Here is a 14,834-nt window from a genome sequence, read left to right as displayed (position 1 = left end):
TGACCACCAGTATATATATAGCAGTAAGTTACAGTAGTCCATTGCTCTACCTCTGTGTCATCAAGTATACTATCCATATCTGTGCTGCATTGTAGTTGTGCGCAGTATATAGTAGGAGGACAGTGCAGAATTTTGCTGACCTCCAGTATATATATATATATATATATATATATATATATATATAGCAGTACGGTACAGTAGGCCATTGCTATTGATATATTACTGGCATATAATTCCACACATTAAAAAATGGAGAACAAAAATGTGGAGGGTAAAATAGGGAAAGATCAAGATCCACTTCCACCTCGTGCTGAAGCTGCTGCCACTAGTCATGGCCGAGATGATGAAATGCCATCAACGTCGTCTGCCAAGGCCGATGCCCAATGTCATAGTAGAGAGCATGTAAAATCCAAAAAACAAAAGTTCAGTAAAATGACCCAAAAATCAAAATTAAAAGCATCTGATGAGAAGCGTAAACTTGCCAATATGCCATTTATGACACGGAGTGGCAAGGAACGGCTGAGGCCCTGGTCTATGTTAATGGCTAGTGGTTCAGCTTCACATGAGGATGGAAGCACTCATCCTCCCGCTAGAAAAATGAAAAGACTTAAGCTGGCAAAAGCACAGCAAAGAACTGTACGTTCTTCTAAATCACAAATCCCCAAGGAGAGTCCAATTGTGTCGGTTGCGAAGCCTGACCTTCCCTACACTGGACGGGAAGAGGTGGCGCCTTCCACCATTTGTACGCCCCCTGCAAGTGCTGGAAGGAGCACCTGCAGTCCAGTTCCTGATAGTCAAATTGAAGATGTCACTGTTGAAGTACACCAGGATGAGGATATGGGTGTTGCTGGCGCTGAGGAGGAAATTGACAAGGAGGATTCTAATGGTGAGGTGGTTTGTTTAAGTCAGGCACCCGGGGAGACACCTGTTGTCCGTGGGACGAATATGGCCATTGACATGCCTGGTCAAATTACAAAAAAAATCACCTCTTCGGTGTGGAATTATTTTAACAGAAATGCGGACAACAGGTGTCAAGCCGTGTGTTGCCTTTGTCAAACTGTAATAACTAGGGTTAAGGACGTTAACCACCTAGGAACATCCTCCCTTATACGTCACCTGGAGCGCATTCATCAGTAGTCATTGACAAGTTCAAAAACTTTGGGTGACAGCGGAAGCAGTCCACTGACCACTAAATCCCTTCCTCTTGTAACCAAGCTCCTTCAAACCACACCACCAACTCCCTCAGTGTCAATTTCCTTCTTAGACAGGGAAGCCAATAGTCCTGCAGGCCATGTCACTGGCAAGTCTGACGAGTCCTCTCCTGCCTGGGATTCCTCCGATGCATCCTTGAGTGTAACGCCTACTGCTGCTGGCGCTGCTGTTGTTGCTGCTGGGAGTCGATCGTCGGAAGACCACTTGTACTACTTCCAGTAAGCAATTGACTGTCCAACAGTCCCTTGCGAGGAAGATGAAATATCACAGCAGTCATCCTGCTGCAAAGCAGATAACTCAGGTCTTGGCAGCTGCAGTGGTGTTAAACGTGTTTCCGGTATCCACCGTTAATTCACAGGCAATTAGAGAATTGATTGAGGTACTGTGTCCCCGGTACCAAATACCATCTAGGTTCCATTTCTCTAGGCAGGCGATACCGAGAATGTACACAGACTTCAGAAAAAGAGTCACCAGTGTCCTAAAAAATGCAGTTGTACCCAATGTCCACTTAACCACGGAGATGTGGACAAGTGGAGCAGGGCAGACTAAGAACTATATGACTGTGACAGCCCACTGGGTAGATGTATTGCCTCCCGCAGCAAGAACAGCAGCGGCGGCACCAGTAGCAGCATCTCGCAAACGCCAACTCGTTCCTAGGCAGGCTACGCTTTGTATCACCGCTTTCCAGAAGAGGCACACAGCTGACAACCTCTTACGGAAACTGAGGAACATCATCACAGAATGGCTTACCCCAATTGGACTCTACTGGGGATTTGTGACATCAGACAACGCCACCAATATTGTGCGTATATTACATTTGGGCAAATTCCAGCACGTCTCATGTTTTGCACATGCATTGAATTTGGTGGTGCAGAATTTTTTTTTAAAACGACAGGGGCGTGCAAGAGATGCTGTCGGTGGCCTGAAGAATTGCGGGCCACTTTCGGCATTCAGCCACCGCGTGCCGAAGACTGGAGCACCAGCAAACACACCTGAACCTGCCCCGCCATCATCAGAAGCAAGAGGTGGTAACGAGGTGGAATTCAACCCTCTATATGCTTCAGAGGATGGAGGAGCAGCAAAAGGCCATTCAAGCCTATACATCTGCCTACGATATAGGCAAAGGAGGGGGAATGCACCTGACTCAAGCGCAGTGGAGAATGATTTCAACGTTGTGCAAGGTTCTGCAACCCTTTGAATTTGCCACACGTAAAGTCAGTTCAGACACTGCCAGCCTGAGTCAGGTCATTCCCCTCATCAGGCTTTTGCAGAAGAAGCTGGAGACATTGAAGGAAGAGCTAAAACAGAGCGATTCCGCTAGGCATGTGGGACTTGTGGATGGAGCCCTTAATTCGCTTAACCAGGATTCATGGGTGGTCAATCTGTTGAAATCAGAGCACTACATTTTGGCCACCGTGCTCGATCCTAGGTTTAAAGCCTACGTTGTATCTCTCTTTCCAGCAGACACAAGTCTGCAGAGGTGCAAAGACCTGCTGGTGAGACACTTGTCAAGTCAAGCGGAACGTGACCCGTCAACAGCTCCTCCTTCACATTCTCCCGCAACTGGGGCTGCGAGGAAAAGGCTAAGAATTCCGAGCCCACCCACTGGCGGTGATGCAGGGCAGTCTGGAGCGAGTGCTGAAATCTGGTCCGGACTGAAGGACCTGCCAACGATTACTGACATGTCGTCTACTGTCATTGCATATGATTCTGTCACCATTGAAAGAATGGTGGAGGATTATATGAGTGACCGCATCCAAATAGGCACGTCAGACAGTCCGTACATATACTGGCAGGAAAAAGAGGCAATTTGGAGGCCCTTGCACAAACTGGCTTTATTTTACCTAAGTTGCCCCCCCTCCAGTGTGTACTCCGAAAGAGTGTTTAGTGCAGCCGCTCACCTTGTCAGCAATCGGCGTACGAGGTTACTTCCAGAAAATGTGGAGAAGATGATGTTCATCAAAATGAATTATAATCAATTCCTCCGTGGAGACATTCACCAGCAATTGCCTCCAGAAAGTACACAGGGACCTGAGATGGTGGATTCCAGTGGGGACGAATTAATAATCTGTGAGGAGGGGGATGTACACAGTGAAAGGGGTGAGGAATCGGAGGATGAGGAGGAGGTGGACATTTTGCCTCTGTAGAGCCAGTTTGTGCAAGGAGAGATTGATTGCTTCTTTTTTGGTGGGGGCCCAAACCAACCAGTCATTTCAGTCACAGTCGTGTGGCAGACCCTGTCGCTGAAATGATGGGTTTGTTAAAGTGTGCATGTCCTGTTTATACAACATAAGGGTGGGTGGGAGGGCCCAAGGACAATTCCATCTTGCACCTCTTTTTTCTTTAATTTATCTTTGCATCATGTGATGTTTGGGGCCAATTTTTTTTAAGTGCCATCCTGTCTGACACTGCAGTGCCACTCCTAGATGGGCCAGGTGTTTGTGCCGGCCACTTGGGTCACTTAGCTTAGTCATCCAGCGACCTCGGTGCAAATTTTAGGACAAAAATAATATTGTGAGGTATGAGGTGTTCAGAATAGACTGGAAATACAGTAAGTGGAAATTATGGTTATTGAGGTTAATAATACTATGGGATCAAAATGACTCCCAAATTCTGTGATTTAAGCTGTTTTTGAGGGGTTTTTGAAAAAAAACACCCGAATCCAAAACACACCCGAATCCGGCAAAAAATTTTCATGGAGGTTTTGCCAAAACGCGTCCGAATCCAAAACACGGCCATGGAACCGAATCCAAAACCAAAACACAAAACCCAAAAAATGTCCGGTGCACATCTCTAGTTATGTGTAGATGAAGTTTCACATTCCATAGAGCTGTACAATTTAGACATTAGCTGACACTGGTACAGATAATTAAGAGGACCCTGTTTATTATATATGTTGTAATTAAAGCTTTACAATTAATATCCGTTTGCTTCCAGAAAAGGCGCTAAACCGGCTATCATCCCTGACATCCAGGTAACAGATGCCGATGACACCCCTTGCGCTGGTAAGTGGCCTGTCAATGTGCACTGTGTCTTTTTTGTCTCTGTGGTTGAAGGGTAAAAGGCAAATTTAGTCATGTAGCTGTATGAGGAAGTTCACTCACTATTTCTGATTCTGCTCCTGGCCTTTTGGACAGAGCACACATAGAGTGGAAGAGGATGGAAATGACAGCAGCATGAAGAGTAATAATAGCAATAACGCCCACTCACTGTGTTGCTGGGGTACATGTAGACGGAGGATAGTGCCACAACACAAATGGGACTGGACACATATTCTGAGATGAGTAGGGTTTTATTGTGCAGGTGGAAGGGGGTGGACCCCAGTGGCTGGTAGCCAGGCTCAACATGTTGCTTTAAGAGGCTAAGCTACAGTAAAAGATGGTTGCAGGCTCGATGTAGTGTGGTTCAGTGACAGGTAGTGTGGACTGAGATGCAGGGGGCTCAGGAAACAAGGTAGTCAGGGATAGATCAGAAAGCTGGGATCTGAGGTGACAGAGATTTATATACGTAGCTAAGGGAAGTTTCCTTCTCAAATATCTAAGCAGTCCCTCTATGGCTGTGGATATGCATTTGTGACTACAGCTGCATTCACTGACACACCCGTGACAAGTCCATGAGACGGCCTCTTTTGAGAACACTTCAGGCCATCTCCCAATCACCGCCCAGGAGCTCCCAAGGTTTTGCGACGTTGGCCCTACTACAAGCAACTCCACATACCACAGTGGTCTTTGTATATACTCAATGGTACGCATGCGCCGTAGGGGTTTTCTGGTGTTGTGCGCAAAAAAATCACTCAATTATGCATACATCGGCATTGTGTCCGCTGCTGAATCAGGCCCTTTAAGTCTCCGGAAATGAGTTCCGCTATTGGGATTTTGTATTGTGAAGAGTATTCTTAGAAGGCGCAGAGGGTGTAATTCAGATCTGATCGCTGCAGTGCGTTTTCGCACAGTGTGCGATCAGATCTGAACTGCATATGCGTATGAGCCGCAATGCGCTGGCGCATCACACAACAGCAACAGGCATCGGCACCTAGCGACGGGATGTTGCGAAAAATCCGAATGCACGGGCGTTCGCAAGGTCATTGACAGGAAATAGCCATTTGTGGGTGGCAACTGACGGTTTTCTAGGAGTGTCTGGAAAAAAAAGGCAGGCGGGCTCTGGCGTTTTCAGGTAGAGTGTCTGACGTCAGCTCCGGCCCCGATCAGCAGGATTACATTGCACACGAAGAGTAAGTCCTGGGCTGCGCAGAGACTGCACAGATTGATTTTTGTGCAGCTCTGCAAAAGAAGCGATTGCACAGTTGCCCAGCGATTTTCCCCTCCCCCTGTAGGCGGTGACTATCTGATCGCAGGGCAGCAAAATACGCAGGACAGCGATCAGATCTGAATTACCCCCAGAGCGAACAGATAGCTGATCTGCATGTACTATGGCCTGCACTGAATGGTGAACTGGCAATTGTACTGATCAGTGGCGGAACTAGCGCAGGTGCAACCAGTGCATTGCACTGGGGCCCGACACAGTGAAGGGGCCCATAGCTGCAAGCATAACATTGAGTCACACTGACTCATGTGCTGCCGCTAGCGCTGCGCCGCCTACCTCCTCTCATTAATATACCGCCGAACTGTCTTGCTCTCCGTCTGGCCGGAGAGAAGGGGAGGTGCCGCTCTTCACTCGCCGCGCCTCCCCCTTCCCCTTCCTCTACCTATGCTCACTGCAGTGCTTGGGCGCCGGGAATCATATGATCCAAACTTGCTCTGTGATGCAGTCCGCAACGGTCCAATGGGAGGAGGAAGTGCCACTCTCCCATCTCCGCTCCTCCCCCTTCCGTTCCTCTTGCTATACTCACTACTTGGGCACCAGGGTTCATCTGATGTTATGTCACGGTCTAGTGACCATCCAAAATATCTATGGGAGGGAGGTGAGGACGAGCAGAGGCACACACAACCGTTTCCCTGAGCAGCAGAAGCAGCCCCTGAATAGCCCTGCACAGCACTGAGGCAAGTAATTTCCTGCAGCCCATGTGTGGACATAAAATGTGTAAGTGGCGCTGTTACTGTGTGGGCATGCAATGTGTAAGGGGCACTGTTACTGTGTGGGCATGCAATGTGTAAGCGGCGCTGTTACTGTGTGGGCATGCAATGTGTAAGGGGCACTGTTACTGTGTGGGCATGCAATGTGTAAGTGGCGCTGTTACTGTGTGGGCATGCAATGTGTAAGCGGCGCTGTTACTGTGTGGGCATGCAATGTGTAAGGGGCACTGTTACTGTGTGGGCATGCAATGTGTAAGGGGCACTGTTACTGTGTGGGCATGCAATGTGTAAGGGGCACTGTTACTGTGTGGGCATGCAATGTGTAAGCGGCGCTGTTACTGTGTGGGCATGCAATGTGTAAGGGGCACTGTTACTGTGTGGGCATGCAATGTGTAAGGGGTGCTGGTACTGTGTGGGCATACAATCTGTAAGAGATGCTGTAACTGTGTGGGCATGCAATGTGTAAGTGGCACTGTTACTGTGTGGGTATATAACGTGTAAGGGGCACTGTTACTGTGTGGGCATACAATGTGTAAGGGATGCTGTTACTGTGTGGGAATGCAATGTGTAGGGGGCGCTGTTACTGTGTAGAAATGCAATGTGCAAGGGGCAATGCTACCATGTGGCATAATGTTTAAGGGGCAATGCTACCATGTGGGTGTAATGTGTAGGGAGCGATGCTACCGTGTGGGCATAATGTGTAAGGTGCGCTTCTATCATGGGGGTGTAATGTGTAAAGGGTGTTGCTACCATGTGGGCGTAATGTGTAAGGGGATGCTACCATGTGGGCGTAATGTGTAAGGGGGTGCTACCATGTGAGCATAATGTGTAAGAGGCGATGCCACCGTATGGGCGTAATGTTTAAGGGGCAATGCTAACATGTAGGCATAATATATGTAAAAAGAGCTGCTACCATGTGGGCGTAATGTGTGAGGGGAGATGCTACCGTGTGTCACAATGTTTAAGGGGCAATGCTTATGTTTGGGCATAATGTCTAAGGGACTCTGCTACCATGTGGGCATAATGTGTAAGGGGCGCTGCTACCATATGGCGTAATATGTAAGGGACGATGCTACCGTGTGGTCGTAATGTGTAAGGGGTGATGCTAACGTGTGGTATAATATGTAAGGGGCGATGCTACCATGTGGGCATAATGTGTAAGGTGCGATGTTACCGCGTGGGCATAATGTGTAAAGTCCAATGCTAACGTGTTGCATAATGTGTAAGGGCTGATGCTACCGTGTGGGCGTAATGTGTATGGAGCAATGCTACCATGTGGGCGTAATGTGTAAGGGGCGATGCTACTGTGTGGATGTAATGTGTATAAGTAGTACTACTGTGTGGTCTAATGCGAATAAGGTTGCACTACTGCAGGCCTCGCCAACCTGTGGCTCTCCAGATGTTGTGAAAAGTCCCCACATGCCCTGCCTCACTTTTGCTATTAAGAAATGCTAAAACTCAGGGCATGCTGGTATGTGTAGTTTCACAACAGTTGGAGACCCACAGGTTGGCCAGGCATGCACTACTATGTAACTTCATTTGAATTGGGGGTACTATTGTTTGGCCATGTCCCTTCTCAATGAGGCCAATGCTCACTCCCAATTTCCTGCATTAGGCATGCATCTGTATCTATCGTGAGGGTGGGGGTAGGGAGGGGGTGGGGGGGCCCAATGCATATTGTTGCACCTGGGCCCACTACACGCTAGTTCCGTCACTGGTACTGATTGTATAGTTTCAAAATGCTGGAATCCTTATCCATAAAATCTCTGGACCAGAAAAACTTGTTTAATGTCCAGGATAAATTACGTTATGAATGTATGGGTTTCTGCTAGAATTCTAGGGCAGACAGATTTCACAGACTCAGAAAACAGAGGGCATGTGATTTCCATCTGATGCACATCAACCAATTATAAAACAGCAACAATAAGCCACTTGTATGCACGCAATGTTTACTTATCTCTATTACATAATATACCAAAAGAACAAAGTTGTAAAAGTGAGAAAACACAGGAATAATGAAGGCACTGGAAAGCAGAGATCCACTGAATCTAGCGGTGGGATGCAATGGAGTCTGAGATCGCCGGATTCCATTACATCCCGCCGTATATTTCAATATTTGGCCAAACACTGGATTCCCATAGAAAAGTTTCTGTTGAATGTGAAACATTATTTGCATGTTACAAATAAACACTAGGAGCCTAAATAATTCATTAATTTCTAGAAAGTTAGTTCTTGAAAGTGGATTAAGGGCCTAATTCAGACCTGATTGCTGTGCTGTTAATTTTGTTGTCTTGCGATCAGATAGTCGCCGCCCAAGGGAGAGTGTAAATTCGCCCTGTGCAAGTGTGTGATCGCATGTGTACGCCATGCGAAAATGTCCCTCAGTCCGCGGACAGCTGCAAATCCGTTCCCAACTCACTCACCATCAAATGGTTTTTCCAGTGCGTGCAGTCTGTGCGTAGCCCAGGACTTACTCCTACAGTGCGATACAAACAGGCTGATCGGGGCCGGAGCGGACGTCACACACCCTCCCTGATAACGCTTAGAAAAGCCTTCCTTTTTGCCTGATGCTCCCAGAAAACGATCACTTACCACCCCTAAACGTCCGGTTCCTGTCAATCAGCTTGCGAATTGTTACGTGATCGAAATTTCCACACCAGCTTGTCGCTGTTTGGTGGCGTGCGTGCGCATTGCGGTGTATATGCATGTGCAGTCAATGGAAAATCACCCGCTGTGCGAAAACGCATTTGGCCCTAAAAGTTAATTGGGCCCTAAATTGACTGGATCCTAATTTATTTATCTAAAAAATATTTTTATGTATTCAATATTTGTATATATTCAAACCCAGCCCTAGATTTAGTTGAAATGCAAAACCCTAATCCAAATTTATTTATGACCTAGAGCAGCATTCCCAACCTGGGTTCTCAAGACACACTAATAAGCCTTTCAGACCGCCTGTGGCGGGTTGCACCCGTGAGTCTTACATGGGAGCTCCCAGCGGGCGACCCGCCTCAGGCTCCCCGTCGCCACTGTAAGCAACCCAGCATATTGCACACAGTGAACGGGAAATGGGTCTCATCGACCCGGCTCCTGTTCACACCGCACAGCGAGCTGGGTGAACACGTGTTCAACCCTGCTCGCTACCCGAGTTGGAATACTGGATCACTTGACCTAGTATTTCAACTCTGGCACCTTTCAGACCGCACATGAACACGGATTATGCGCGTTCATGTGCCAGTATCCCGTGTTCAGAGCTGGCGGTCTGAAAGGGGTATGACAGTGCAGGTTTTAGTGATATCCAGGCTTCAGCACAGATGCTTAAATCAAAATAACTGAAGTGATAATTAAGTCACCTGTGCCCAAGCATGAATAATGCTAAAACCTGGACTGTTAGTGTGCCTTGAGAACCGAGGTTGGGAAAGCCTGACCTAGACCAAACCCTATTTAAAGTCTAAACCTATACATGGTCTAATTCTTAATCCAAAAATAATCCTAAATTTAGCCTGAACCACAATTCAAAGTGACCTCTAGATTTAGCCTAAACTCTAACCCCCGCCTCACCAATAATCTAGGACAGGTTCTGAATTCTTGGTGAGATCTCTGACTTTATTGCTCAGATTACCCTGTAATTATCACTCCTAGACTAGTTTACATCAGTGGAAACATTCTGATCTCTGTAAAAGCTGATGGATCTTACTTTTGGTATGCAGACATAGGCAAACGCAGGGGGACTTTCCGGTTGCCCAGAAACCCCCTCCTCTTGGCAAGTGGCTCAAATTATGGCAATAGCAATGGTATATAATATGATTACTAGAGCTGCCGCCACATCATGCCGTTTAAGGGACAGAGAGGAGCTGCAGCACATGCCCAGTGGCAGCAACTTCTTCTACCAAGTTTGCTGCATGCGAGTCCTGAATCAGTGCACTGGACCAGAGTGTAGCTACCAGGAAGAAGAGACAGGGGCCTTAGCATGTGGTGGGAGAATGTGTGCTTAGAAAGTGCAGTACTGGTTCTATTATATTTGTGTCTTTATTTTTTATAGTATGTTTAACCTTTTCCTGACCACTTATTTATATTATTTAAATATGTATGATACAGCCTATACTATAGGGTTAAATATTAATACTGTATTCCATGTTCCATAGAGTGGGAGACTGTGGATTGCATTTGGAAACCCCCCTCTCGAAATCCTGCGTTTGCCACTGGCAGAGGCCAGCAATGTGATCTTTGCCTCCTGCCCCTTACTGTTATAAAGTGACCCTGCCTGAACGCAATATACCTATACACTTGTACATTGTAATGAGAAACGAATGATTACAAGAAGAATTGGATGTGTCTTAAGCAGAGGCGTAACTAAGGGGGGGCGAGCAGGCCCAGCAGAGGGGGGCGCTGCTGGCGGCCAGGGCATCATGCCCACTCGCCCCTGCTACTGTTGCTCTGCCCCCGGGCCGTCCCCCATCCTGCTACTATGTGAGGGGAGGAGAGCGCAGCACCTCTCCTGCCCCTCAATGTGCTCAGTGTCTGGCGGGGTGGGGCGAGTCTCCTTGGTTTGGTTTGTTAGCCAATCAGATCTCGCGGACCGGCTCCTGATTGGCTGCCGGTCCGCACGCTTTGATTGGCTAATGAACCGGCGCCAAGATACCCGTGGCCTGCAGCCGGAGACCGGACTTCATGGTACATTAAGGGGCAGGAGAGGCGCTGTGCTCTTCTCCCCTCACATAGCAGGTAACAGCAGGCAGCGCCAGCGGTGTGCGGGGGTGAGAGCGGGGCGGGGGGGGGGGGGGGGGCAATGTGTATCTCTGTGGGGCAATGTGTATCTGGCAATGTGTATCTGGCACGGTGTGGCAATGTGTATCTCTGTGGGGCAATGTGTATCTGGCAATGTGTATCTGGTACTGTGGGGTTATGTGTATCTCTGTGGGGCAATGTGTATCTGGCACTGTGGGGTAATATGTATCTGGCACTGTGGGGGCATATATGTATCTGGCACTGTGGGGTAATATATATCTGGCAATGTGTATCTGGCACTGTGTGGCAATGTGTATCTCTGTGGGGCAATGTGTATCTGGCAGTGTGTATCTGGCACTGTGGGGGCATTTATGTGTATCTCTGTGGGGCAATGTGTATCTGGCACTGTGGGGTAATATGTATCTGGCACTGTGGGGGCATATATGTATCTGGCACTGTGGGGTAATATATATCTGGCAATGTGTATCTGGCACTGTGTGGCAATGTGTATCTCTGTGGGGCAATGTGTATCTGGCAGTGTGTATCTGGCACTGTGGGGGCATTTATGTGTATCTCTGTGGGGCAATGTGTATCTGGCACTGTGGGGTAATATGTATCTGGCACTGTGGGGGCATATATGTATCTGGCACTGTGGGGGCATATATGTATCTGGCACTGTGGGGGCATATATGTATCTGGCACTGTGGGGCATATATGTACCTGGCACTGTGGGGTAATATGTATCTGGCACTGTGGGGTAATAAGTATCTGGTACTGTGAGGCAATGTGTCTCTGGCACTGTGTGTACTGTGTAAAAAGGGGACTCTGCGTACTGTGTAAAAAGGTGACTCTGCCTGCGTACTGTGTAAAAAGGTGACTCTGCCTGCGTACTGTGTAAAAAGGGGACTCTTCCTGCGTACTGTGTAAATAGGGCACTCTACTGCCGTAATGTGCAATAATTGAATGAAGGTGTGCTGAGAGATGACACAAGGGGTAGGTGATAGTGTGCTGAGAGATGACACAAGGGGGAGGTGATAGTGTGCTGAGAGAAGATACAAGGTGGAGGTGATAGTGTGCTGAGAGACGACACAAGGGGGAGGTGATAGTGTGCTGAGAGAAGATACAAGGGGGAGGTGATAGTATGCTGAGAGACGACACAAGGGGGAGGTGATAGTGTGCTGAGAGTAGATACAAGGGGGAGGTGATAGTGTGCTGAGAGACGACACAAGGGGGAGGTGATAGTGTGCTGAGAGAAGATACAAGGGGGAGGTGGTAGTGTGCTGAGAGACAACACAAGGGGGAGGTGATAGTGTGCTGAGAGACGACACAAGGGGGAGGTGATAGTGTGCTGAGAGACGACACAAGGGGGAGGTGATAGTGTGCTGAGAGAAGATACAAGGGGGAGGTGATAGTGTGCTGAGAGACAACACAAGGGGGAGGTGATAGTGTGCTGAGAGAAGATACAAGGAGGAGGTGATAGTGTGCTGAGAGACAACACAAGGAGGAGGTGATAGTGTGCTAAGAGACGACACAAGGGGGAGGTGATAGTGTGCTGAGAGAAGATACAAGGGGGAGGTGATAGTGTGCTGAGAGACGACACAAGGGGGAGGTGATAGTGTGCTGAGAGATGACACAAGGGGGAGGTGATAGTGTGCTGAGAGACGACACAAGGGGGAGGTGATAGTGTGATGAGAGACGACACAAGGGGGAGGTGATAGTGTGCTGAGAGACGACACAAGGGGGAGGTGATAGTGTGCCCGAGAGACGACACAAGGGGGAGGTGATAGTGTGCTGATAGACGACACAAGGGGGAGGTGATAGTGTGCTGAGAGACGACACAAGGGGGAGGTGATAGTGTGCTGAGAGACGACACAAGGGGGAGGTGATAGTGTGCTAAGAGACGACACAAGGGGGAGGTGATAGTGTGCTGAGAGACGACACAAGGGGGAGGTGATAGTGTGCTGAGAGACGACACAAGGGGGAGGTGATAGTGTGCTGAGAGATGACACAAGGGGGAGGTGATAGTGTGCTGAGAGACGACACAAGGGGGAGGTGATAGTGTGCTGAGAGACAACACAAGGGGGAGGTGATAGTGTGCTGAGAGACGACACAAGGGGGAGGTGATAGTGTGCTGAGAGACGACACAAGGGGGAGGTGATAGTGTGCTGAGAGACGACACAAGGGGGAGGTGATAGTGTGCTGAGAGACGACACAAGGGGGAGGTGATAGTGTGCCCGAGAGACGACACAAGGGGGAGGTGATAGTGTGCTGAGAGAAGATACAAGGGGGAGGTGATAGTGTGCTGAGAGACAACACAAGGGGGAGGTGATAGTGTGCTGAGAGAAGATACAAGGGGGAGGTGACAGTGTGCTGAGAGACGACAAGGGGGAGGTGATAGTGTGCTGAGAGACGACACAAGGGGGAGGTGATAGTGTGCTGAGAGATGACACAAGGGGGAGGTGATAGTGTGCTGAGAGACGACACAAGGGGGAGGTGATAGTGTGCTGAGAGACGACACAAGGGGGAGGTGATAGTGTGCTGAGAGACAACACAAGGGGGAGGTGATAGTGTGCTGAGAGACGACACAAGGGGGAGGTGATAGTGTGCTGAGAGACGACACAAGGGGGAGGTGATAGTGTGCTGAGAGACGACACAAGGGGGAGGTGATAGTGTGCTGAGAGACGACACAAGGGGGAGGTGATAGTGTGCCCGAGAGACGACACAAGGGGGAGGTGATAGTGTGCTGAGAGAAGATACAAGGGGGAGGTGATAGTGTGCTGAGAGACAACACAAGGGGGAGGTGATAGTGTGCTGAGAGAAGATACAAGGGGGAGGTGACAGTGTGCTGAGAGACGACAAGGGGGAGGTGATAGTGTGCTGAGAGACGACACAAGGGGGAGGTGATAGTGTGCTGAGAGATGACACAAGGGGGAGGTGATAGTGTGCTGAGAGACGACACAAGGCGGAGGTGATAGTGTGCTGAGAGACGACACAAGGGGGAGGTGATAGTGTGCTGAGAGACGACACAAGGGGGAGGTGATAGTGTGCTGAGAGACAACACAAGGGGGAGGTGAGAGTGTGCTGAGAGACGATGTAGGAGGTAGGTGATAGTGTGTTGAGAGATGATGCAGGGGGTAGGTGATAGTCATGTTGACACGCCCCATTTTCAGTGGCCATGCCCCTTCCGGTATGTGACCACACTCCTTCTGGTGCATGGTCACGCCCCTTCTGGTGGTTTTATGGGTTGTTGTTTTTTTTTTTTTTTGGGGGGGGGGGGGCGTCAATCTTCATCTTGCCCTGGGCTCCGAAAACCCTAGTTACGCCTCTGGTTTTAAGGACAGATTGTAGGTGTTTGCAGTGACCTTACAGTAGATAAGAAATTGCTTTGGAGTATGAGAGAACCTGAATAACAGGATTAATGACATAAAGGCTGTGAGTACATCAGCATCAATAATATCCGCCTCTCCTCCATTTATGTTTTGCTCACCGCTCACTATTTCAGAAGCAGATGACAGAACAGGAGTAGGACAAAATAGAACATGCTGTACTTTACAACCTGACTGCTTCATCATATGCCTTCCCTAGATGGCTGTGTGCACTGCAAATGCATCCCAACTCAGCATCTGTAACATTATCTGGAGAGGAGGAGGATAAAAGGAGGAAGTTATTGATGCAGCTGATTGGGCAAGGCAACATCAATGTGTCGCATTTTTCCATTTAAGCTCTGTGTGCCTTAGTTGAAACATCATTTGAGCACAGGTGTTGGGAGGGATGGGTGTGTAGGCATGGTCATCCACTCTAGCTCTGAGATTTTGCCTATGGGAGAAAGTTACATCAGGCTGCCATAGTCTGTGACCGGTG

At 48.7% G+C, this 14,834-nt stretch overlaps 1 protein-coding gene across 1 annotated transcript in view; it reads left to right on the top strand.

Moving 5' to 3' along the window:
• The window catches only part of RASSF2 (Ras association domain family member 2), a 104,842-nt gene that overhangs the window by 36,907 nt on the left and 53,101 nt on the right, over positions 1-14,834 (top strand). The window contains exon 5 of the mRNA XM_063932052.1: positions 4,150-4,217. Coding sequence (XP_063788122.1) covers positions 4,150-4,217 — 68 coding nt within the window. The remainder of the gene's footprint in view (positions 1-4,149; positions 4,218-14,834) is intronic.

The sequence above is a fragment of the Pseudophryne corroboree genome, chromosome 6 (genome assembly GCF_028390025.1).
Source record: "Pseudophryne corroboree isolate aPseCor3 chromosome 6, aPseCor3.hap2, whole genome shotgun sequence".
Taxonomy (NCBI): Eukaryota; Metazoa; Chordata; class Amphibia; order Anura; family Myobatrachidae; genus Pseudophryne; species Pseudophryne corroboree.
Note: the sequence above shows the minus strand (reverse complement) of the source record. Positions and strands in the feature narration are given on the sequence as shown.